This window comes from Hipposideros armiger, unplaced genomic scaffold (genome assembly GCF_001890085.2).
Source record: "Hipposideros armiger isolate ML-2016 unplaced genomic scaffold, ASM189008v1 scaffold_897, whole genome shotgun sequence".
NCBI lineage: Eukaryota > Metazoa > Chordata > Mammalia > Chiroptera > Hipposideridae > Hipposideros > Hipposideros armiger.
In genome coordinates, this window is record NW_017732247.1 from 77,758 (window position 1) to 101,207 (window position 23,450).

At 51.2% G+C, this 23,450-nt stretch overlaps 2 protein-coding genes across 9 annotated transcripts; one reads left to right on the forward strand and one right to left on the reverse strand.

The window, feature by feature from the left end:
* Window positions 1–2,682: 2,682 nt before the first annotated feature.
* COMMD5 (COMM domain containing 5) lies at window positions 2,683–5,096 on the reverse strand. Of its 4 annotated transcripts, none has more exons than XM_019630241.1 (2): window positions 5,010–5,096; window positions 2,683–3,580 (listed from the first exon to the last, which is right to left on the reverse strand). In XM_019630241.1, the coding sequence occupies exon 2, from the start codon at window positions 3,522–3,524 to the stop codon at window positions 2,850–2,852; it is 675 nt and encodes a 224-aa protein (XP_019485786.1). In that variant the 5' UTR covers window positions 3,525–3,580; window positions 5,010–5,096; the 3' UTR covers window positions 2,683–2,849. The 4 variants fall into 4 exon arrangements, with proteins under 4 accessions (XP_019485786.1, XP_019485790.1, XP_019485789.1 ...); XM_019630245.1 differs by lacking the exon at window positions 5,010–5,096 and adding an exon at window positions 4,884–4,983; XM_019630244.1 differs by lacking the exon at window positions 5,010–5,096 and adding an exon at window positions 4,601–4,875.
* Window positions 5,097–6,498: 1,402 nt separating this feature from the next.
* ZNF251 (zinc finger protein 251) lies at window positions 6,499–19,451 on the forward strand. Of its 5 annotated transcripts, none has more exons than XM_019630199.1 (5): window positions 6,510–6,587; window positions 7,351–7,398; window positions 7,604–7,775; window positions 8,207–8,320; window positions 17,797–19,451. In XM_019630199.1, the coding sequence occupies exons 2-5, from the start codon at window positions 7,366–7,368 to the stop codon at window positions 19,254–19,256; spliced, it is 1,779 nt and encodes a 592-aa protein (XP_019485744.1). In that variant the 5' UTR covers window positions 6,510–6,587; window positions 7,351–7,365; the 3' UTR covers window positions 19,257–19,451. The 5 variants fall into 5 exon arrangements, with proteins under 5 accessions (XP_019485742.1, XP_019485746.1, XP_019485744.1 ...); XM_019630200.1 differs by having other exon boundaries at window positions 7,643–7,775; XM_019630197.1 differs by having other exon boundaries at window positions 6,499–7,398.
* The last annotated feature ends 3,999 nt before the right edge of the window (window positions 19,452–23,450 follow it).

Below are 23,450 nucleotides of genomic sequence, written 5' to 3' on the forward strand. Positions count from 1 at the left end.
TAGCCCATGGCAACCCACTGCCACAGGGGCTGCAGCCTATGCCGTCGCCGGCGACTCACAGCAGCCCAGCTCCAGGTTGAGCTGTTGTTCAGCATTTTAGCTGTGGAGGGCCGTGTCACTGGCCCTCATATGTGGGATCCGAACCGCGGCCCTCTGGCGTCCCAAGCCAGTTCTTAACCATCGCGCCACTCGGCCGGCCCCTAAGAATGGTTTTTAAATGGCTGACATTAAAATTTCAATGCCTGTAAAAGGTTTTTATTGGAACATAATCATGCCCATTTGTTTACATATTGTCTGGATGCTTTCAGGCTATGGTGGCTGAACTAACAGAATTGTTATGACCCAGAAAGTTTACATGCTCCCTGAGTTTTAGGACATGGGTGACAACAGCTACCCCACTGGCCTGCAAGTCTGCCCCACAGCTGGAGGGGTTTTCTCAAGTTGGACTGCAGCGTCTGCCTCCCCTGGACCCACAGTCCCGAGAGTGGCCTTGAGGCTAGCTGTCGCCCTCCTCTCGCCCTGTCCGAGCCCCAGGAGCAAACAGTTCCCATCCTGTCTCACAAAAGCCACTTAACACCTGTACCCTGACACGTCTTATATCACTGTATGTTTGTGTGGTCCTCCCTGAGACAAGCACGTAGGGCTAAACTGGGACTAACCCAGAATTTACAGCATCAGCCATCAGGAGTTCACCAGGGGTCCAAGTACGGGTCTGTGCTCCCCGCTGTGCGAGGGTCAGTGCACGTTGTCTCCCGAGGACTGAAAATGGTTCCCACTCGCCGTTCCTGACAAAGGCACAGACAGTGCCTTCTGGGGGTGGAGGGTGTGGGTGGCTGGTGAGTGAGTAGAGCACTAAGCTCCCACTTACCTGGAACCTGGTGGGGGTGAAGGGAGCAGGTGGCATGTTACCAGGGGCCTGGGACCTTCCAGGGGCCTGTGGAGTGGACACATCAACAGCCATGGAGACAGCCAGGTGCACAGAGACAAGAGGGTCTTTGTGGTCTGGTGGGCAGACGAAGGGTGTGCAAATCCTGGTGGCCACCTACTGAGGCAAGCAGCTCCAAGAGCCTGTTGACCATCTGCCCAGCCCCCACCACAGGATTGCTGAGGGCTTGTGGTGGGTTCCGAGTGCCAGCCCCTCAGGAAGGGGTTGTGTGTCTTTCTCATGTCGCCAACTCCAGAAGGTACCTCTCCTCACGGCCACCAGGTGCATGGTTCAGATCCACGGGGCCCAGCCACATGGCCCGTGAGGCAGGGAGCTCGGGGCACCCTGCTGGGCACTTAGACCGGGCTCAGACCCCGCATCTCCATCCTAGTTCAATGGCAGCTTCACTGCGGTAATCCTGCACAACAGAAGGCCCCAAGTCTCCGTGGCTTTCAACCCTAAACATGGGTCCTCACTCTGGGACCAGCAGCCAGCCGCTCAGGACACATGAGCCAGCAGAGAGCCTCTTGAAGCCCCCTAAGGGGCACACACTGCCCTCCTGCCACCCTCCACGGTCATGCCCCCAAAAGTCAGCCGATGAAGGACACTGCCCCAGGAAGCCTCATCACGGCAGGGAGGGAATGCTGACAGAAAACACCGGTTCCTCCATTATTTGTGTGACCCTGGGCGAGCCGCTAATGCCTATGCTTCGTAAACTGGGAGACCGGAGGCTCATACCTGAGTTCAAACTGTGCAGTGAACTCTCCACCTGCACCTGTTGGTGTACCGTGACTTTTGTGTTCACGGCTGCACCACCAGGGCCTGGCCCATAGGGGGAGCACGAGAAGCACAAGCTGAGGGTGTAGTTGGGGTCTGGCGCGCAACAGTATCAAGGCAGCTTCTGAACAGTTCTACTATGTAAAATGCTTTCACCACTAACATAACTGCAATTTTAATAGCAAAAAAAAAAAAAAAGAAAAAGAGAAACACAAGCTGCTGTGGTCTGAATGTGTCTCCCTACATTCATATGGTGAAGCCCTAATGCCCAGTGTGATGGCCTGGGGCGTTAGGCCTTTGGGAAGTGCTCCGGTGCCTCCAGGCTGGGAGTGGTGCCTTATAGGAGACCCCAGAGAGCTCTGGTTCCCAGCAGGGCACACAGTGGGGCCAGGGGCACCACCAGATGGAGCCCAGCACAATGGTGAACAGGTTTAGAGAGCAGGGCCCCAAAGAGCCCTCCCAGGGGCATGGCTATGCTGGAGGGTGCAAAGCTGGTCCCGGGCCCTGCACACTCCCACCTGCAGGCCCCTGTCCCCCTTTCCCCTGCCACCACCAATTCCAGCAGGCTCCCAACTCCTGCCCTGTGCCCTACACTCGACTCTCCACAGCATCCAGTGCGTTTCAACGCAACCGTCAGATGGCGGCCTGCCCTCTGTACCCTCCACTCCCCTCCCCCTCCCTCAGCTGCAGCCACTCAGCCTGTGCCCGAGCTATGCCAGCCATTTTTACTTTGCACTTTGTAATGTCCCCCCTCTCCCACTGGAAGGGTGGCTTCATGAGCTCAGAGATTCAACACAGGAGAGTGAAATGTGCACCCTGAAACACTAAGCAAATGAGCAAAGGGCTCAGATGTCACATAGGCCACCCAAACTAACTCAGAGTTTGCACAAAGGCCGTGGCTGGGACCCCAGGCTGTGAGCCCTCACCTAGCAACATCACCAATGGCTGGGAGGGTGTGCCCAGTGACGCCCACCAAGGAAGCCATTTGTATAGTTGCTTTACTTCCAAATAAAGACACAGCTGTCCTTTTCAGTAAACTGAGAATGACATGACCGCACTGACACACTCCCTGAAGAGTGGCTCCTGGGCAGGGCGGGCTTGGCTTTGGAGGTGTCCCCAGGTAACCAGAGCAGGACTCCCAAGTGCGTCAGTCCTGCAGTTTACGCTGGCACCTCTTCTCCAGGTCGGCCATCTCCTTTAGGACCAGGGCCACGCTGTATCGAAGCTCCTGGAACCTGGCTGTGGAGACCTCGAAGCGGTGCGCTGACCCGTCTGAAAGCGTCAGCTGCATCAGGATGCTCGGCTGCAGAGAGCGGGCCAGGGCGCTGGTGGAGATGGCCACGTCTACCCGCCAGCGCAGGTCAGTGACATGGGGCAGCCAGGCCCCCTGCTGCCTGACCATGGAGTCGAGGACAGGCCGCTGGCTCCCAAAAACCACACTGGCCAAGTCCACGGCCATGTCTTGGGGGATGCAGAGCTCCTGGAGCTGGTCCTGGAAGGCATCGGGCTTTAGGCTGGCCAGGGGCAGCCGGAGGGCGTGCTGGAGCAGCGTGTGCGTGCCGGCTAGCAGGGCGCCCAGCCGCTCCTCGGGCAGGCATGCCCCAGCCGCCAGGCGCTGCACAGCCTCACGGCAGTCCTCTCCCTGCTGGCTGCTGACCACCAGCTTCAGGAGCTTTCTGAATGTTCCCCTGTCCAGGTCCCCCAGGAGGCGGGGCATTGCTGCCACCTCTGGGGGCGGCTGGGCCCCCACGAAACTCACCCGGCCACTGTGACTGTCACTAGGGTGATTCAGGTATGGAGCGGCAGCCCCCACGGCAGACATTGCTGCTTCCTCCTTGTCGGTCAGCTAGCCCAGAGGCAGGTCCTAGCGGCAACTGCCTGGAGGGGATGGAGAGGAGGCCAGTGACTCCCATGTCCTTTGGGCCAGTGACTGAGGACACTGGCAGCGTGAACCACTGATGACAGCCCATGTGACGGGAGGAACCCTGGGAGCAAGTGGTGGAGGGGCCCACTGTAGTCCCAGGAAGAAGGGAGGATAGCGAGAAAACCAGGAAACAGGAGACCACACACATTCTCCAAATAAGCATGTGAAGGAGAAAGGTCCACAGACTACAAGGACACAACAGCCACTGCCACTGCCACCAACCAGGCTGGGATCACTTAACTACTTAACTTTGAGTCCTTACTACTCTTACTAAGGAACTCGACACTCAAATACAACTGTCCAAGTCAAGAGAGCTACCCTGTTTCCCCGAAAATAAGACCTAGCTGGAAAAGAAGCCCTTTCATGATTTTAGGTGCCAAAATATGGTGCCTTCACATATTGAATATTTTAAGCCGAAGTGGTTTGTGGAAAAAGCACCCTTCCCCCTGAAACAGGTCATAAAACCCTGATGTGGGGGATGCATGCTCTCCATAACTTGGAGGAATCATGCTAGGGCTTCTTCTCCGGCTAGGTCTTATTTTTGGGGAAAACACGTAGAACCCAGACGTGTCTACTTAGAAGTCCCCGCTGCCTCCATCATGATACAGGGGAGTTCAGACACAAGGTCCCCAGGCAGGACGGGCTGAGGGACATGTGACAACAGAGGTATGTGTGGAATCTGGAGGAAATGGCTGTGACATGATCTGAAGGGACAGCACAACGTCCAAGCAGGTCTCAGGGGCCCGGCCCACACACCTGCTAATGCGGGAGGAGAGTACACGCCAGGCTCAGCAGTGCCAGGTGATGGGGCAGAGCTCGGCAGGGCACAGCCCGTCCCCAAGGCGCCCACAGGTCTAGGTCATCGCGGCACAGCGCGACCGGCTTGGTGGAGCGCTGGGAGAGCACGGGAGCACAGGGGGCTCTCTACCCGCTTCACGGTACCCCACTCCCCAGGGAAGGCCTGCCCTTCTCACCCCGGATGTCAACGACCATCCAAGGCCTTTCAAAAAAGTCGGGTCCTCCCTCACGGCCTCGCCAATAACAGGAACGGCCTTCCTCTGCCAAGGGCCACCCGGCTGCTCAGGCCCTGCTGCCTGGAGGCCAGCGAGCTGCCCCCGAACGAGGCTCTCCCGGCCACCCGCCCGGAGGAAGCAGTCGCCGAGGCGGGCCCGGTTCGAGTCCGGCCCTGTGCTCGCCGCGGTCGGCGCTCTCCGGCCCCGCCCCAAGTTGCAGCGGATCGGCCCGCTGGCGCCCTACCGTCGCTGACAGGTCTCGGGCCTCCAGAGCCCCCCGGACGTGGTGGCCACGAGGCCAGGGTTCCGGTCTGGTGTCCCGGGAGGGGCACCCCCACCCGCCGCGCCCCCAGGCCCGAGCCGCCCCCACCTGGCGTGCGATGCCCGCAGCGGAACAGCCAGGAAGAGAATGGCGGGCGGCCCCGCCGGAAGCGGGGTCTGGTCCCGTGGCGACTCCGACACTTCCGGGAAGCTCTAGGACACCGGGAGGACCAAGCCCTCTGTGGTCCGCGGGTCGGAAGGGCCCCGCCGAAGCTGCCGGAGTGGGTACTGAAGGGACCGGGGCAGATCAGCCGTGCGGGTCAGTGCCTGCGGGATGCATTTCCAGGCACCGTTCCGGGGGGATTTCAAAGGCCTTCACGGAGCCCACGGGCCCTGGTCTCGGCTGGGGGTGGGTGGAGGGCCTAGGAGAGGGAGAGAGGACCCGGGTCCTGGGCCCAGGGCGCCGGCGGGCAACCTGAGGGGTGGTGGCCCGACAACGTGCATGTACTTAGCCACTCAGCTGTGAGCTACTTTTTTATTGAAGTGTAACTTACATGCAATATTCTGTTGGTTTCAGGTGTACATCATGATTACACTTTTTTTTTTTTTAAGCTGGGCCATCCTGCCACCTGTTGGCAGCTCAGCTGCAGCTCAGCTCCGGCAAGACTCGAACCGCTGTTGCTCAGAGCTCACACTCTTATGCGAGCTCTTAACCAACTGAGCCGCTCGGGTGGCCCTGGAGTCCACATTTTTATATAGTGCACATTAATCACCAGAATAAGCCTAGCTACCCTCTGTCACCATACGGAGTCAATACAGTATTGTTGACTATAGCACGCATGCTGCACATTACATCCCCATGGCTTATTCATTTTGTATCTGGAAGTTTTGTCCCTTGATGCCAGGAAGGGCCACCTGTGGGTGTTGTGTCCACCTTGGAGGGAAAGGGCATGGTCTCAAAACGGCTCATGTCCAGGTTCCACCAGTAACAGGTGCAGAGCTTAACAGCAACAAAATACAGCGCAAAATATAAAACAACACACTGACGTTTGTTAGCTGATTTGCTAGTCTAAAGATGACTGCAACAGGAGCCGAGACCTAAAAGCACTGAAGAAGGGTCCTTCCTCTCTTGGACATGTCTTGATGACAGATCCAACAACCAGAGAGGTTTCCACAAAAGACCGAGAAATGCGGACAGGTTATTCTCTTTCCAAAAAAGAGAAAAGCAAATAAAGCAAGAAAGGGTTGTGCCGGCCTGGCCCGGCGATGGAAGGCGGGCCTGATGCCCCGGGTCCAGCCTGTCCGGACTGGCCGCCTGCCCACCTGCCCACCGGTCCCCCTCCCAGTCGTCCAGTCCCCCAGCCGACTACAGACCGCACAGACGGCGCGAGGCCTCTGTGGTCCTAGAGCAGCCCCGGAAGTGCTGCGGCGGGACTGCGCCGCCGCTTCCGGCCCCGTGGGTCTTGACTGGAGACGCAGGCTCGTGCCGAGGGCCCTGTCGGGCGCAGCTCGGCCCCGCCCTTTCCGCCTGGCCCCGCCCCCTGCCCGGCCGACTCGCGGTGCCCAGGTGTGCCGCCCCTCCTGCGTTCACTCTCCGGGGGCGGGCTGAGTGCGGCGGCCACTCCTGGCCGAGGGACGATTGCATACCGTGGAAGTTCCGGCCGAGGGGGCGGCCCGCCGGATCGAGGTGCGCCCAGGCAGGACCTCGGGAGGTTTCCGCCGAGGTCGCTTGGGCAGGGCCGGCGGTGCGGAGATTTCAGGGGGATCTGCCTGGCTAAGGGTCGGCCCGGACCGGCCTGGGGGCGTGGGAGAAGCGGCGAGCTGTGTCTGCAGTCCTGGGCGGCCAGAGTTCGCGGGCCCAGGGGTCAGCGAGGACTTGGCAGGCCTACCCCGTAGGCTGGGGACGAAGGGGTGGAAAGGTCAGCAGACTGGCTGTGCCCTCAGTAGCTCAGGCCCACCCGCACCCACCTCTACCCCCCCACACACACACACACACGTTCTCTGGCCCTGTGGGCCTTGTCGGATGGGGGACCGCACAGCCTGTCCCAGGTGAGGCTCGACACCTGCTGGGCCCGGGAAGCTGGCCCGCTGGGACCTGCCTGCTTGCACTACTCAGCTCTCAGCCGCACCTGGGCCCTGGGTCTGCCAATTTGGGGACTTTCCGTGTAACTCTGGGCAGTCGGGCATGCTTTGGGTCGTGATGCAGAATGCCCAGCCTCTGACCAGCAACTTATGTGAGCGACTTCACTCATGGCTCCAGGAGGCCACTCCAGGAACTCATTAATGCCGTCCGTCACCTGTCCACCCTTCACATCCCTTGGGCAATAGAAGTTAATGGAGTGACTTCATGCCACTGAATGGGTCTACGTGTGGGTCCACTCCCTCTGACGGTGAGCTGAGGGAGGCCCAGGCCAGCGCAGCCCCTCAGGTCCTGAGTCTTCTTCCTTCAGATCCTGTTTCCCAGGATGGCATCTGCACTCAGGCCTCCAGCTCCCCAGGTGAGTTCACTCTCCTCCCTGCCCTCCCTCCTCTGGAGCTGTGAGCCCAGCACCTGGAGAAGTTGGGAGTCCTGGCACCCAAGGAAAGGGTTCTGGGATTGGATTCACATGCTTCCCTAGGGAGAGGCGCTCTGGGAACTCAGCTGGGTCCCCATGGTGGAAGAGGGCGGTGGGTCGTGGGGCTGACCGCTGCAGGTCTGCCCAGTGGGCATGGCCCCGGGGCAGCGCCCACCTGTTGTTGCAGGAGGCAGTGTCGCTGACCTTCCAGGACGTGGCCGTGTACTTCTCTCGTGAGGAGGGTCAGCAGTTGGGCCCCGACCAGCGGGCACTGTACAGGGACGTGATGCTGGAAAACTACAGGCACGTGGCCTCGCTGGGTAAGGCTTTCCTCTTGGCTTGGGGTGGGGGTGTCTGTGGAGCTTGGGGGCTGTTTCCGCACTTTGGAGCCCAAAGAAGCGATTCTTGTGCCCAGGTAGCAGTCTGGTCTCTGCATATTCCCCATAGATAGCCTGCCTCACTCCCAATTTCAGACTTCACTCTGTGCCACCAGAGTTTCCCCACTGGCCAGAGAGCTGATGACTGAACTCTTCAGCGCTCAATCTCAGCCCTTGCTTCTGGTGACCAACCCCTTTCACTCCCCCCAATACCACATTTGTGATTCCTTCCCACGGAGGCCACACCCCACTCCCACCTACCCAGAGGTTGCCTGGGATGCGACAATTCTCATTTGGCCTGGAAGACCCAGTGGGCACTGTCCCGCTCCAGCTCCCAGACCACACCAGCTCACCCAGGGCCCTTACCCCAACAGGACTCCCTTTCCCTAAGCCAGAGCTGATCTCCCAGCTGGAACAAGGTGAAGAGCTTTGGGTCCTGGGTCTCATGGGAGCTGAGGAGCCTGAGGCCTTGAGTAGCTGCAGGACAGGTGAGAGCACATGGGGGTTGTTAGATGAGGCTGACTCCCGGGGGTGGACCCAGACACAGTGCTGTGTGCTCATGCAGACGTGTGCACGTGCTTTAAAGACTTTTCTCTTACTTACTTGTTTGCTTTATCTTTAAAAAAATCGTACACAGTTTTTCTGGTCACTAGAGAAGCTCGCATGTAGCAACTACCTGTGTGCTAAACCTGTGTAACAGCCTCATTTCCCTCCCCCTTTTTTTTTTTTACCAATTGTATTGGGGAATTGGGGAAGGGAACAGTGTTGGGGAATTGGGGAAGGGGAATATTGTGTTTTTCCAGGACTCATCAGCTCCAAGTCAAGTTGTCCTTCAATCTTAGTTGTGAAGGGCGCAAGCTCAGCTTCAAGCCCAGTTGCCACTTTCAATCTATTGGGTTGTCGGAAAAGTCATGACGCATGTTTGCGACAGATGGCACTAGTTCATTTTTGGAAGTGCTAGAGTCATTCGCATCTATGTTATTACTATGTCACCTGACAGCTGACAGTTCTGTCTTCATTCTAAAAAAAAAAAAAAGCAATTAGGTTGAGTTTTGGAGATTTTACAACAAGTTGAAGATGGAAGACCAAACTGTGTATTTTTGCCATATTTTACTGTTTTACTTCCATAAAGGGAAGAACGCACATCAAGCTTGTGAAAAGTTGCATAAAGTTTACGGTGACAATGCTCTATAAGAACGTTAGTGCCAATGATGATTCACGAAATTCCGTGCTGGTGATTTTGATCTCAACGACGCTCCTTGGTCAGGGAGGCCCACCGAGGTTGATGATGACAAAATAAAGGCATTGTTCAAGTCAAACCTACATTACATAACAAGAGATTGCAGAAACATTGAACATCCATCCTTCAAGTATTCATGACCACCTGAAGAAGCTCGGATACGTAAGCAAGCTCGATATTTGGGTTCCGCATGAACTCAGAGTTAATTTGACGACACATATAAACATCTGCAATATGCTCATTAAACACGAGGAAAACGATCCTTTTTTGAAGCTACTGATAACTGGTGATGAGAAGTGGATTCTTTACAACAATGTGGTGCACAAACGGTCTTGGTCCCCACATGATGATTCGCCTCAAACAACATGGAAAGCAGACATTCATCAGAGGAAAGTTATGCTCAGTGTGGTGGGATTTTAAAGGTGTCATGTTTTTCGAGCTCCTACCAAGGAACGAAACAATCAATTCAAATGTGTACTGTCGGCAATTGGACAGTTTGAACAAATCCATCATCCAGAAACATCCAGAGATTGTTTTGTTTTTTTTTTAATTGGGGAATTGGGGGGATGGGAACAGTGCTGGGGAATTGGGTGAAGGGGAACAGACAAGTTGCTGTCGTTTTGTTCTTCAATCTAGTTGTGGAGGACGTTGCTTCACTGGCCCAAGTTGGCACCATCATTGCGCTCTTCCCGGGCGAGGCAGATCAGTCGCCGGCTTCTGGACGGCCGCTCACTGCGGCTGCTGGCCGCTCACGCTGGCTGCTGGCTACACGGTAGCCCATGGCAACCCACTGCCACAGGGACTGCAGCCTACGCCGTCGCCGTCGCCGGCGACTCACGGCAGCCCAGCTCCAGGTTGAGCTGTTGTTCAGCATCTTAGCTGTAGAGGGCAGTGTCACTGGCCCTCATATGTGGGATCCGAACCGGGGCCCTCTGGCATCCCAAGCGAGTTATTAACCATCGCGCCACTCGGCCGGCCCAGAGCTTGTTAATTGTAAAGGAGTTGTGTTCCATCGCGACAACGCGAGACCACACACAAGTTTGATCACCCGGCAAAAATTATTGGAGCTTGAATGGGATGTGTTGCCACACCCACCATACTCGCCTGACCTTGCGCCGTTAGACTTCCACTTGTTTCACTCTCTTCAAAACTCTTTGCATGGTATAACATTCAATTCAGATGAGGCTGTAAATAAGCACCTTGTTCAGTTTTTCGCAAATAAAGACGGGTCCTTCAACGAACGAGGAATTATGAAGCTTACTGAAAGATTGCCAAAGGTTATCGAACAAAACGGGCAATATATCAGTGATTGATCTTTGTTCTTTATATAAATAAATGACCTTTGAAAAACATGGACAAAATACGGCATGACTTTTCCAACAACCCAATAGTTGCGGGGGGGGGTATTGTGTGTGTGTGTGCGCAGCCTAGCATTACATGCGGGAGTTGAACCAGCAACCTTGATAAGAGCACGCGCTCTAGCCAACTGAGCCATTCGGCCGCCTTCATTCCCTTCTTGACACAATACCCTTATTTCCCTCTTTCTTTACACAATAGCAATTGGTTATCTACCAGGTTCACCTATTAAACTTCTTTTTCTCCTCCATCTCCCAATTTTGGTCAATAGTATTCCTTTTTTTTTTTTTTTTAAACTTGTTCTGTTCAACATACTTCTATTAGGTGATGTGTCAGCTCTGAGCATCATGGTGGGCTCCCATCTACTGAGACAACGAGTCACCTGTTCTACTTTCCACCATTCTCTCCCTGTTTTCCTCCCACTTTGGGTCATTTGACAAAGCATACACACTTAATCACATCCCACCTTTGCTGGTGCCCTAGGTCTGCAGCTAAGTGTATTAATTACTTACCCCGATACTGTCACCAAAATTTTCTCCAGTGTGTATGCTTTGATGTGAAGTGGTTGGGTGGAGCTTAACTTCTAGTGTAAAGTTGCTGAATTTTAACAAATAGATATGTTTGTGTCAACCAAACCTCTATTAAGATACATGACATCATTGTCACCCAGAAAGTTCCCTGGGTGTGCTGTCCATTTTATCAAGGGCATGCATGATTTTTCTGGCTAGAGAAAAATGAAGAGCTGAATAGTTTTTTTTTTGGGTGGGGGAGGAGTTTTTTGTTGTTGTTGCTGTTGTTGGGGAACAGCGTGTTTTTCCAGGACCCATCAGCTCCAAGTCAAGTAATTGTTTCAATCTAGTTGTGGAGGGCACAACTCAGTGGCCCATGTGGGGATCGAACCAGCAAACTTGGTGTTATGAGCCTGCGCTCTAACCAACTGAGCTAACCGGCCGCACCTAAGTAGTTTTTTAAAGTCATGGTTCTCATAGCCACTGTTTTGTGGTAATTCTGATCAATGTATTGATTGAGCTATTCCAAACTTGTAATGGAATCAGGCTGACATATGGTTAGTGCCACACTTAGGAAAGAGGCCCCATGTGGCATTTAGCTCTCCTGTGCAGTCGTCACATGGATTATGTCAGGTTAAGAGACATCAAGGGACTCCCCACAGTGTTCATGAGAAGATTCCTCAGTAAGGAACGCAAGTCCTGTCTGGAATGGTGGGAGAACAGGTCCTAAGGAAGAACAGGGCTGCCAAGAGACAGTGTGGGTGCCATGGTGCCCCGACAGGGGCAGCTACCATAGAGTGGCCGGTGTCCAGGCTACGTGGGCAGGTGATTCTGTTTGTGCTGGGTTTTCTCCTGCAGGGAGCAGGGATGGGCACAGGTGCCTTGCTTTAGAAGTAATTACCCCAAACTTCCCAAAGTTGGGTGGGAGCAGGGTGCCCAGGCAGAAACTGGTGAGCGTTAGTGGAGGGAGAGGAGGCTTCTGAGCCGCTGACAGCATGTCCTGGGGACTCTAGGCTCATTTCGGCCGCATATTCTGGGTCTGCCCTCCTGGGGCTCTGGCTGCGCCTGTACTGGACTCTGTCCGGGTTGCGGTTGGCAGCGACTGCCTTAGTGGGCTTCTGCAGGCTTCCACAGCTGTCACCGCTGTGGCCATTTCTGTCATTTTACACATGCTGTCTTACCATGAGTGACCCCTGGGTGGCAGCAAAGTCTTATTCCTGCTGCTCTCTGCCCCCAATGCGCTGAAGCTATGGGCTGAGCGTCTGGAACAGCGGTTCTCAACCTGTGGGTCGCGACCCCTTTGGGGGTCGAACCACTCTTTCACAGGGGTCGCCTAAGACCATCGGAAAACAAAAAGATATTTACATTACGATTCATAACAGCAAAATTACAGTTATAGAGTAGCAATGAAAATAATTTTATAGTTGGGGGTCACCACAACATGAGGAACTGTATTAAGGGGTCGCGGCATTAGGAAGGTTGAGAATCGCTGGTCTAGAAGGTCCTGGAAGATCAGCTTGTCCATTTTTCGCTTTGTTTTCCGGGTTTTATTTTGGCACATTTCAGCCGATTCTGGTGATGTGTGAATGCAAAGGTTCTGCTGGGCCTGTCATAAGGCCGAGGACAGTGAGTGTCCTGTTGTGAGTGGGGTCACCCACCTGGAACATGGCTCCCATGGTGGCAGCTGCTGTGCCCTGGCAGAGTTGAGAACATGTCACAGTGGAATGTTTTTCACCTGCACATCCTCTATAAAAAAAGAGGTAAACTGTTTATGGCAGCGTGAGATCTATTTTTATTTCTATTTATTATTATTTTTTTATTGTCAGATCTTTATTTAAAATTTTCATCTGTCAACTTAGCGTTTTCCACCAACTTGGGGAGCAGAAACCTTCCCAGGCTTCATCCTCTGCTTGGCACCAGCCATCGCTGTCTTCCTAGGTGTGTGTGTAGCCTTTTTGGCTTCCTTGGCAGCCCAGATAGCTTGTTCTCGTGGAGCATTCCTCATGTCAGGTTTCTGATTCTTCTTGGCCATTATTTCAGCAAGAGATGCCCTGCTGAAGGCCCTCTGGAATTTGACTGCATGGCAGCTTCTGTTTTGAATTCCTTCCAACTGTCCTTCTTTATGCTTTCTTATGTCGAGAACAGTCCAGTTTATCTGTTGAGGGTTCCTCTTGGAAAGGAGTGCTGACTCTCATTTTGCATCAAGAAATTGGAAAACGGTCCTGTGGATCCTGATGTGGTGCCACCCGTGTGCAGGGATGTCCTGTACCCACTGGAACTACACGGTGACCTTCCTGGCTGCAACTGCCGGAGAGCATGAGATCCATTTTTATTTATTTATTTATTTATTTATTTATTTATTATTTTTTGTTTTTTAGCTGAGCCATCCTGCCACCTGTTGGCAGCTCAGCAGCAGCTCAGCTCGGGCGAGACTCGAACTGCTGTTGCTCAGAGCTCACACTCTTGAGCAAGCTCTTAACCAACTGAGCCACTTGGCTGTCCTGAGAGCCATTTTTAAACTCACATATATATTAATATGAGACATCAGGGAGGAAACTAGAATTTAAAAGGAATTTTGTATGATTGCTAAAAGAATATATGAAAAATGTTTATTCCAGTCCCCCCACCCCCTGCAATTTTTTTTTAAAACTTTTTTTTCTTTAAAGATTTTTTTGGGGAATTGGGGGAGGGAACAGCATTGGGGAATCGGGAAAGGGGAACAGACAAGTTGCTGTCCTTTGGTTCTTCCGTCTAGTTGTGGAGGACGTTGCTTCACTGGCCCATGTTGGTATTGTAATCAATGCGCTCTTCTTGGCTGAGTCAAATAGGTCGCCAGCCGCTCACGGTGACTCACGGCAGTTCTCACCGGCTGCCCACTGCTCATGCTGGGTGCCGGCCACTCACAGTCGCTTATGGCAACCCACTGCAGCCTCACCCACTGCAGCCTACTCTGTCGCTGGCAACTCACGGCAGCCCAGCTCCATATCGAGTTGTTATTCACCATCTTAGCTGTGGAGGGCAGCGTCACTGGCCCATGTGGGACCCGAACCAACAGCCCTGCTGCTCAGAGCTCTTGCTCTCGAGCCAACTCTTAACCAATGAACTACTCAGCTAGCCCTTCTTTTTTAACTTTCATAACAAGGAGCTTGAAGGTTGAATTCCAGTTCAACCTTAAATTCCAGTTTAAATTCCAGTTCAATCTTTTATTTTCAACCAAACAAACCCGAAAGTTTTATATAGTTATTTTTTGAATAACTATAGGTATTCATGACCTCATTTTTTAAATAGTCTTAAGACTTCCTAGATCATTTGAGAATGGCAGAAAGAATACTGACAATTACTAGCAACACACAATGTAAAATTAACATTAAGAATCATTAAAGAAACATCAATTTTTTAACAATTGTATAAGTTTTTAAGTTGTACTCAAACGAAGTCGAATTTGGTGATATGGCATTTTACAATAGTGTTGGGATTTCTTTGTAATAAGAGTCCATTCAAATGGGCCATGAAGGGCCGGCTGAGTGGCTCAGTTGGTTAAGAGCTCGCTCAAGAGTGCGAGCTCTGAGCAACAGCGGTTTGATGCCCGTTCCGAGCTGAGCTGCCAACAGGTGGCAGGATGGCTCAGCTAAAAATAAATAAATAACCAAAAGGGCCATGAATTTGTATTTATAAAATTTTATCACGTTTTAGAGCTTTGTGCCATGTTCATGCTGCATTTCTGTGCAGTCAATCCCAGGGTCACCTTGTTATTGTTACTAAACCCAGTTTAAGAAATATAAGCAGTTTCAGCTGTTTTGATATAAAAGGCCAGCCTTTACCTGGACTGAAAAGTGGCATATCTGGGCCAGCTCAGTCGCGCGCTGTTTAAGAGTTGGCTTGGGACACCAGCTCTGAGGAGGAGGGCCACGGATTCGGATCCCACATGAAGGGCCAGTGACGCTGCGCCCTTTACAGGTAAGATGGTGAACAACAGCTCTACTTGGAGCTGGGCTGCCATTAGCTAGCGGCAATGGCATAGGCGGCAGTGGGCTGCTGTAAGCTACCTTGAGTGGCAGGCAACCAGCATGAGCCACTGTGAGCCACCGTGAGCAGTTATCTAATGGCCGGCGAGCGACTGCCTTACCCGGGAAGAGTGCAATGATAATACCAACATGGGCCAGTGAAGCGATGTCTTCCACAACTACACTGAAGACAAAAGGACAGCAACTTGTCTGTTCCCCTCCCCCAATAAAATCTTTAAAAATAAAAAAGTATCATATCTATATTTCATTTTCATACCGTCTGGTAATCCTGCTATTACCATTGGCATAAAAAAAGTCACTTTTTTAAGGGCATTTAATTTTACATAGAAATTTTATTTTACTGTGGTGTTTCAAACTGAGAAATGTACAGTTTCTCATCTTATAGTATGTGCATTTTTTTTTAAAAGATTTTACTGGGGAATTGGGAGAGGGGAACAGCATTGGAGAATTGGGGAAGGGGAACAGACAAGTTGCTGTCCTTTGGTTCTTCAGTGTAGTTGTGGAGGATATCACTTCACTGGCCCATGTTGGTATTGTGGTCATTGCGCTCTTCCTGGGTAAGGCAGTCGCTCGCCGGCCATTGGACAGGCGCTCACAGAGGCTCTTGGCAGCTCACGAAAGCTCACGCCTGCTGCTGGCCAGCCCCACTGCAGTCTACACCGTCGCCGGCCACTCACAGCAGCCCAGCTCCAGGTTGAGTTGTTGTTCACCATTTTAGCTGTAGAGGGCGCTGCGTCACTGGCCCTCACGTGGGATCTGACCCAGGGCACTCCTGCTCAGAGCTGGCGTCCCAAGCCAGCTCTTAACCAATGCACCACTTGGCCGGCCCTATTTTTATTCTTTTGATTGTGGCTGTCCAGGTTTTCCAGCACCATTTAGTGAAGAGACTCTCCTTTCTGTATTGTATGTTGTTGGCTCCTTCGTCAAAAATTAGTTGCCCACATGAGTGGATTTATCTCTGGGCTTTCAATTCTGTTTCATTGGTCTGTGTGTCTGTTTTTCTGCCAGTGCCACGCTGTTTTGATTACTGTAGCCTTGTAGTATAATTTGAAACTGGGGAATGTGACACGTCTGGCTTTGTTCTTCTTCCTCAGGATTGCTTTGGAATTTTGAGGTGTTCTGTGGTCCCATACAAATTTTAGGAATATTTGTTCTAGTTCTGTGAAAAATGCCATTGGGACTGTGATAGGGATTACACTGAATCTGTAGATGGCTTTGGGTAGTATGGATGTTTTAACTATGTTGATTCTTCCAATCCATTAACACAGAATATCTTTCCATTTCTTTGGTTTTTTTTTCCAGTTTCTTTCAACAATGTCGTATGGTTTTCAGTGTACAGGTCTTTTCCCTCCTTTGTTAAGTTTATTCCTGGGTATTTTATTCTTCTGTTGCAATTTTAAATGGGATTGTTTAATTCGTTTCTTCTTCTGTATTTCATTGTTAATATATAGAAATGCAGTAGATTTTTGTATATTGGTTCTGTGTCCTGCAACTTTACTGTATTCTTTTATTATTCCTAATATTTTTTTGCTGGAGTCTTTAGGGTTCTCATATAAAATCATGTCATCCACAAATAATGACAGTTTTACTAGTATGTAATATGTAAATTCTTTGGTACATATTTCCAACTTTCCCTTTAAAAAGTCATTATGTGTAGTTCCACCAATAGTAAAAGACAGTGATTGTTTCTTCAATTCTCATCAACACTGGGTATTATTTTTTAAGTATTTAGAATAAAGTCTGAAGTTCTTGAGCTTTTTGTCGTGCCTCATCTTGCCATTCTCCCCTCGTCACACTTCTTGCTCTAGCCGTAGTGAGAGTCTTTTATTTATTTATTTTTTAAAAGATTTTATTGGTGAATTGGGGAAGAGGAACAGTGTTGAGGTATTGGGGAAGGGGAACAGCCAAGTTGTTGTCCTTCAATCTTAATTGTGGAGGGTGCAGCTAGCTCAGCTCCAAGTCCAGTCGCCATCTGGCCGCCTGGTGGCAGCTCAGCTCAAGGTGCTATGTTCTATATTAGTTGCAGGTAGGCATGGCCTACCATCCCATCCCATTCCATCCCATGCGGGAGTAGAATCGGCAACCTTGTTGTTAGGAGCACGTGCTCTCACCAGCTGAGCCATCCTGCCATCTGTTGGCAGCTCAGTGGCAGCTCAGCTTGGGCGCAGCTCACTGGCCCATGTGGAAATTGAACCGGGGACCCTGTTGCTCAGAGCTCGCGCTCTTAACCAACTGAGCCACTTGGCCAGCCCCAGAGTCTTTTAATGCTTGAACTTGATTGATTCTGTCACTTGTCCCACCCAGGCCCTCATAGCTGCCGTTGCTAATCGTGTCATCTTCAGGTTTTAGCTTAAACCTCGCTTCCTCCCAGAGGTCTTCTTAGACCATGTACACTGGCTTGGAGGCCATTGAGTCCCTACATTTTTGCATCGTTTCCATGTCACATGGTTTATCATCCTTGTTAAAATTTTAGTTAATTATCTATCTACCTGAATAGAATGTAAGCCTCTTGAGGTCGGAATCTGTATTTGTCTCCCTGTTATATTCCTTATGTAGCTATGTCTGGCCTTCTAAATATTTGTTGAATGGATTAATTTGCCAATTTGATAGGTGAAAAATTATAATTTAATTTTAATTTCTTTGATTGCTAATGAACTTAGATATTTTTATCCTGTTGACTGGCCATCTTTACTTATGATTTCTGCCTATCACCTCTTTTTCTACTGGAGTATTTTTCTTTTGCAGAACAGTTTGTAGGAGCTTTTAGCACATTATGGGTGTTATCCCTGAGGGATGGTGTTCTCTGATCATTTCTTTGTGTTTTTATGTAACAGGTTCTGAGATTAGGACTGAAAAGGAACTATCTACTGTAAGCCAGACATGTTCTGAAGAAGTAAAAACCCTAGAGTTGATATCAAGAAGATTCTCGAGGCATACTCCACAAATCTCTGAGTTGCAGGAAGCTTGGGACCATGAGAATAAACAAGGACACCTGGGAAATTCTGCTGGGCAGAGTTTGAAGAAACTCCATCCTCACAAGACAGTTTTTAGGAAAGAAACTGCCACGTGTAGGGAAAGACCTCCAGGAAAAACAACCCAGGAGTGTGGTGCATTTGATGGGAACTTGAATCTGAACCAAAATGTTGTTAGACTTCAAAGAAATAAAACAGGAGAGAGAGCCTTTAAATGTGATATATGCAGCAAAACCTTCAAATACAGCTCAGACCTAAGTAGACATCACAAAAGTCACAATGGGGCAAAGCCTTATGAGTGTGATCAATGTGGGCGAGCCTTTACTCACAGCTCAAGCCTTATTCTGCACCATCGCGTTCACACTGGAATTAAACCATTTAAATGTAATGAATGTGGGAAGACTTTTGGTCTCAACTCCTACCTCCTTCTCCATCAGAGAATTCATACTGGAGAAAAACCTTTTGGGTGTAGTGAATGTGGGAAGGCTTTCAGTCGAAGCTCCACTCTTATTCAACATCGTATCATTCACACAGGAGAGAAACGTTACAAGTGTAATGAATGTGGAAAAGCCTTCAGCCAGAGCCCACAGTTAACACAGCATCAGAGGATCCACACTGGCGAGAGACCCCACGCATGTGACCAGTGCGGGAAGGCCTTCAGTCGAAGCTCCAGCCTCATTCAGCATCACAGGATCCACACTGGGGAGAAGCCCCACGTGTGTAACGTGTGTGGGAAGGCCTTCCGTCAGAGCTCCAGCCTTTTCCTCCATCACAGGGTTCACACTGGGGAGAAGCCCTATGTTTGTCATGCGTGTGGAAGAGCATTCGGTTTTAACTCTCACCTCACTGAGCACGTGAGGATTCACACTGGGGAGAAGCCCTATGTTTGTCATGCGTGCGGCAGAGCCTTTAGCCGGAGCTCAACTCTTGTTCAGCATCGCAGAGTTCACACTGGGGAGAAACCTTATCAGTGTATTGAATGTGGAAAAGCCTTCAGCCAGAGCTCACAACTCACCCTACACCAGAGAGTTCACACTGGCGAAAAGCCCTACGAATGTGGAGACTGTGGGAAGGCTTTCAGCCGGAGGTCAGCCCTCACTCAGCATCAGAGGATCCACACTGGCGAGAGCCCTCGTGCATGCAGAAAGTGTGGTCCAGCCTTTGTTCACGGCTCCAGCCTTAGGCCACATGGACAGATTCACACCGGAGAGAACCACTCTGTGTGTGATGTACACAGCAGAGCCCTCAGCCATGGCACAAACCTTGTTCTACATTGGACAATTCACAAACGCTTTGTGTTTTCACAATCATTTGGTGTGTAGCCTTTTGAACTAGCTTCTTTCACTTAACATACTGGTGATTCATCTGTGACGTTGCATGTCCTAATAGTTCCTTCCTTTTTACTGCTGACCGGCACCCCGTTATATGGATGTGGCAGTTTGTTTATCCGTTCTCCCCCGAAAGGTATTTGGGTTGCCTCATCTGGGGCAAGGATGAGTAAAGCTGCTGTAAGCATTTATGACAGGCTCTTTTGTGAACCTAGCTTTTCAGTTCTCTTGGGTACAGAGATAAGAGTGGGTAAGGTTATTTTTAACTTTTTAAGGAACTGCAAAACTGTTTTTTAAAGTGGCTGTACCATTTCACATTCCCACTGGAAATGTATGAGTTTAGTTGATTTGAATCCTCACCAGAACTTGGTATTGTCAGCTTTTTTATCCTAGCCATTTTAGTGGGCATGTAGGGGTAGCCATGGTGTTAGTCTGCATTTCCCTATTTGTGATTTGAGCACGAAGCTTCTATTTAAAGTGTTACTGGGATGTTTGAGAAACAGTGGACTAGTTAAACTACACTACCTGACCACTCTGCCATCCTTTCAACTCTGAGACTCTACCTGAATGATTTTTTTTTTAAAGATTGTATTGTGGAATTGGGGGTGGGGAACAGCATTGGGGAATCGGGGAAGGGGAACAGACAAGTTGTTGTCCTTTTGTTCTTCAGTCTAGTTGTAAAGGACGTCGCATCACTGGCCCATGTTAGTATTATCATTGCGCTCTTCCCAGGTGAGGCAGTCGCTTACCAGCCATTGGATGGCCGCTCACGGGGGCTCACGAATGCTCACACCTGCTGCCGGCCAGCCCCACTTCAGCCTATGCCGTCACCGGTGACTCTTGGCAGCCCAGCTCCAGGTCAAGCTGTTGTTCACCATTTTAACTGTAGAGGGTGCAGTGTCACTTGCCCTCATGTGGGATCCGAACCCGGGCCCTGCTGCTCAGAGCTGGCGTCTCAAGCCAACTCTTAACCAATGCGCCACTCTGCCGGCCCAGGATTCTTTTTTTCTAACCCGTCTTCATTCCCTGCCACCCAACTCAAACATACGACCCCTTCAAGGAGCCTTACTCAGTTAACCTCTGGTCCCTCTTTGGGGTCTTCTTAGGGAATTTAGTATCACTTATGCATTTGGTTTATTTGTTTGACTTATTCCACAGGCTTGTGTCCTGCTTCTCTCATTATGTTATTAAAATTCTAAGCACAGAACCTTCTCTAAGTGTGGGGTTGGCCAGCCCCAGTGTGGTTGGTGTGGAAGGGTCCGCAGGCCTCATTTGTTCTTTGGCCTTGGGCTTAACTCTGTGACCTTGGGTAATGCATCTCATCTTTCTAGGTCTTTTTCCTCACCTCTAAAATAAGGATAAAAATACCTGCCCCACATAGTGTATATCCTTCAAAGAAAGCAGCTCTCCTACTTTTTGTTTTTTTTTAAGATTTTATTGGGGAATTGGGGGGAGGGAAACAGACAAGTTGCTGTCCTTTTGTTCTTCAGTCTAGTTGTGGAGAACGTCGCTTCACTGGCCCACGTTGGTATTATCATTTTGCTCTTCCCGGGTGAGGCAATTGGTCGCCGGTCATTGGTCAGCTGCTCACAGCGGCTCCTGGCAGCTAACACTGGCTGCTGCCCGCTCACGCTGGCTGCCAGCCACTCATGTAGCTCATGGCAGCCCACTGCAGCCTACGCTGTCGCCAGCGACTCACAGCAGCCCAGCTCCAGGTCGAGCTGTTGTTCATCATCTTAGCTGTAGAGGGCGATCGTCACTGGCCCTCATATGTGGGATCTGAACTGCAGCCCTGCTGCTCAGAGCTGGCGCTCCCAAGTGAGCTCTTAACCAGCTGAGCCACTCTGCCGGCCCAGCTCTCCTACTCTTGTGTCCCACAGTACAGCCTTCATACCCACACCATATCACAGCTCATATTTCATTTCACTCTTTCTACCTGGTTCTCCTCCATTACATCTGGAGCTCTCTGCTGTCAGAGATTTATCTGAGGCACTGTTCTATCTCCAGCATGTGATACAGATAGGTGCTTCAGACCCATTTGGGAAGGAAGGAAGGAAGATGGGAGGGAGAAGAAAAAGGGAAGCAAAATAGTGTCATGGAAGCACTCAGTCATTCAAAGGCAGGGCATAGATGTAAAATACTGATATGGTATGTTTTTGCCTGAGTCTTGTTCGTTGGAGCACATTAATCCATTACAACTGTTTTCCCTTCTAAGCTTCTGGAGCCCTGTAATGTTCCCCTTCGAAGACCCACATCTCATGTTTGTGTCCTGTGGAAACTTTGGTGCTGGCAGAAGAAAAACACACAGCTGAAGAGGAGGTGGCTGAGCACAAACTTTGACAACGGTAGAGGGAGTGGGTTCTAGCTGCTTTAGGGGCAGGAAAAGGCTGCCAGCACATTTTCAGGAAGGAAGGTGAAGGGACAGGGGATGGATGTGTGTGGGCCTTTGAGTTGGTCTCATCTGGGAGGCTCAACTACAGAGAGGCCTGAGGAATTCTGATGGTCATTTTGGAGAGTGGGAGACTTATCCTCCTGGAGAAAATCACAAGATTGCCATGAAGTGCTCATTTTACATTTAAAGTGAAACCAGCCAGCCTGGTCCTGTGATGTCTCTGCAGTAGTCATGATGAACGAGTATGGCTTGGTCCATCCAGGTTGTGTTTCTCAAGTGGGTACAATGGAGAGGCAGCTAGAGACGAGAGCAAAGACCACTTGTCCGTGGGAGTGAAGTGTGAGGCTGGGCCCAAGGGAAGGGCAGGAGCGGCCAGATAGCCCATTGCAGCAGCGGGGTGCCAAAGGAATGACCTGCAGGACAGGACGTGGAACTCAGCTGAGGACTTGAAATGGAGCTTTGAGCGCTTTGCAATTCCTTGTGATGACAGGATCCAGGGTGTGGCCATGCACTGAGCGTTGTGGGCTTCTGTGCTTTGTTGTGGGAGTTTCATGCTACTTAGCTTCCTTCCATTTCGCTAGAAATGGAAGTCAAATACACCTTCTAGAAATAAATATAGGTAATAATAATTTTAGAAAGCTTGAAGAACAGGCTAAACCCTGATTACAAAATGCTGAAGAAGGGCCGGCTGAGTGGCTCAGTTGGTTAAGAGCTCGCTCAAGAGTTTGAGCTCTGAGCAACAGCGGTTCTAGTCAGCCCGAGCTGAGCAGCCGCTGAGCTGCCAACAGGTGGCAGGATGGCTCAGCTAAAAAAAAACCAAAATGCTGAAGAGAGCACTGGTAAAGATGAAGGTGAGCCATTACCAAGAGTTAAGATGAGAACAAGATAGAAAATAATAGACATGGAGGATACAGACGGTCCAATTTATCTAACGAATTACAGTTGTAAACAATTTTAACTTCCACGGCTGAAAGCCTTTTCGAGACAATGTTTACTGGGCCAGCGAGAAAAAGAGGACCAGGTCCTGGGGCATGGAGCCTAAACCCAGCGGCCCACCAGGTGGGTCGGCAACATGTCTGCTGTCCTGGAGTGCACGGGCTTTCTGATCTCAGGTAAGGGAGAAAGACAAAGTCATCTAGAAAGAATCTACCACGTGGGGTACAGATGAAGGGGTGGGAGAAAGTGGAGCGGGGCCTGTGGGCAAGGTCCGGAAAGTTCCAGTGTAAACGGGGTGGGGGAGGGGGGCTGCCAGGCGTTGGATGGCCCGGGCTCTTCCTTTTGGTAAGCGCAGAAACGGGGCGGAAGTGGGTTCAAAGTCCGACGCTCAGGAGCGTGGGCCGCCCTGCTGGCCCCAGCTGTTCGTAGGCTAACCGGCCCGTCTCGCTCCCTCTGCCCAGGCTCCCAAGAATTTTTCTCTTGTCCCAGCAGAGACTGCGAGAACGGGGAAAAGCCAGTATTTTAAGAGATAATGGCTGACTGTCCCCCGAATTGAGGAAATAAGAAATCTCAGATTCAGCAAGTGCAATAGATTAGAGTAGGAAAAACTATCCCAAATCCAAACACGGCGGACGGAACTACAGGGAGAGGAAGCGGCCAGAAGGCGGGCTGCGGCGTCACCTGCGCCGAGGGCTCCCGCCCCGCCCCCCAACGCCGGCATTGTGGGCGGAGCCAGCCCAACGGCGCTCCCTACTCCCGGCATGCCGCGCACGCCCCGGCGGGACTCCGGCTCCCAACAAGCCGCGCGGCGGCGCACGCGCACGGGGCCGAAGGCGGCGCCCCCTGGTGGCGGGCGCGGC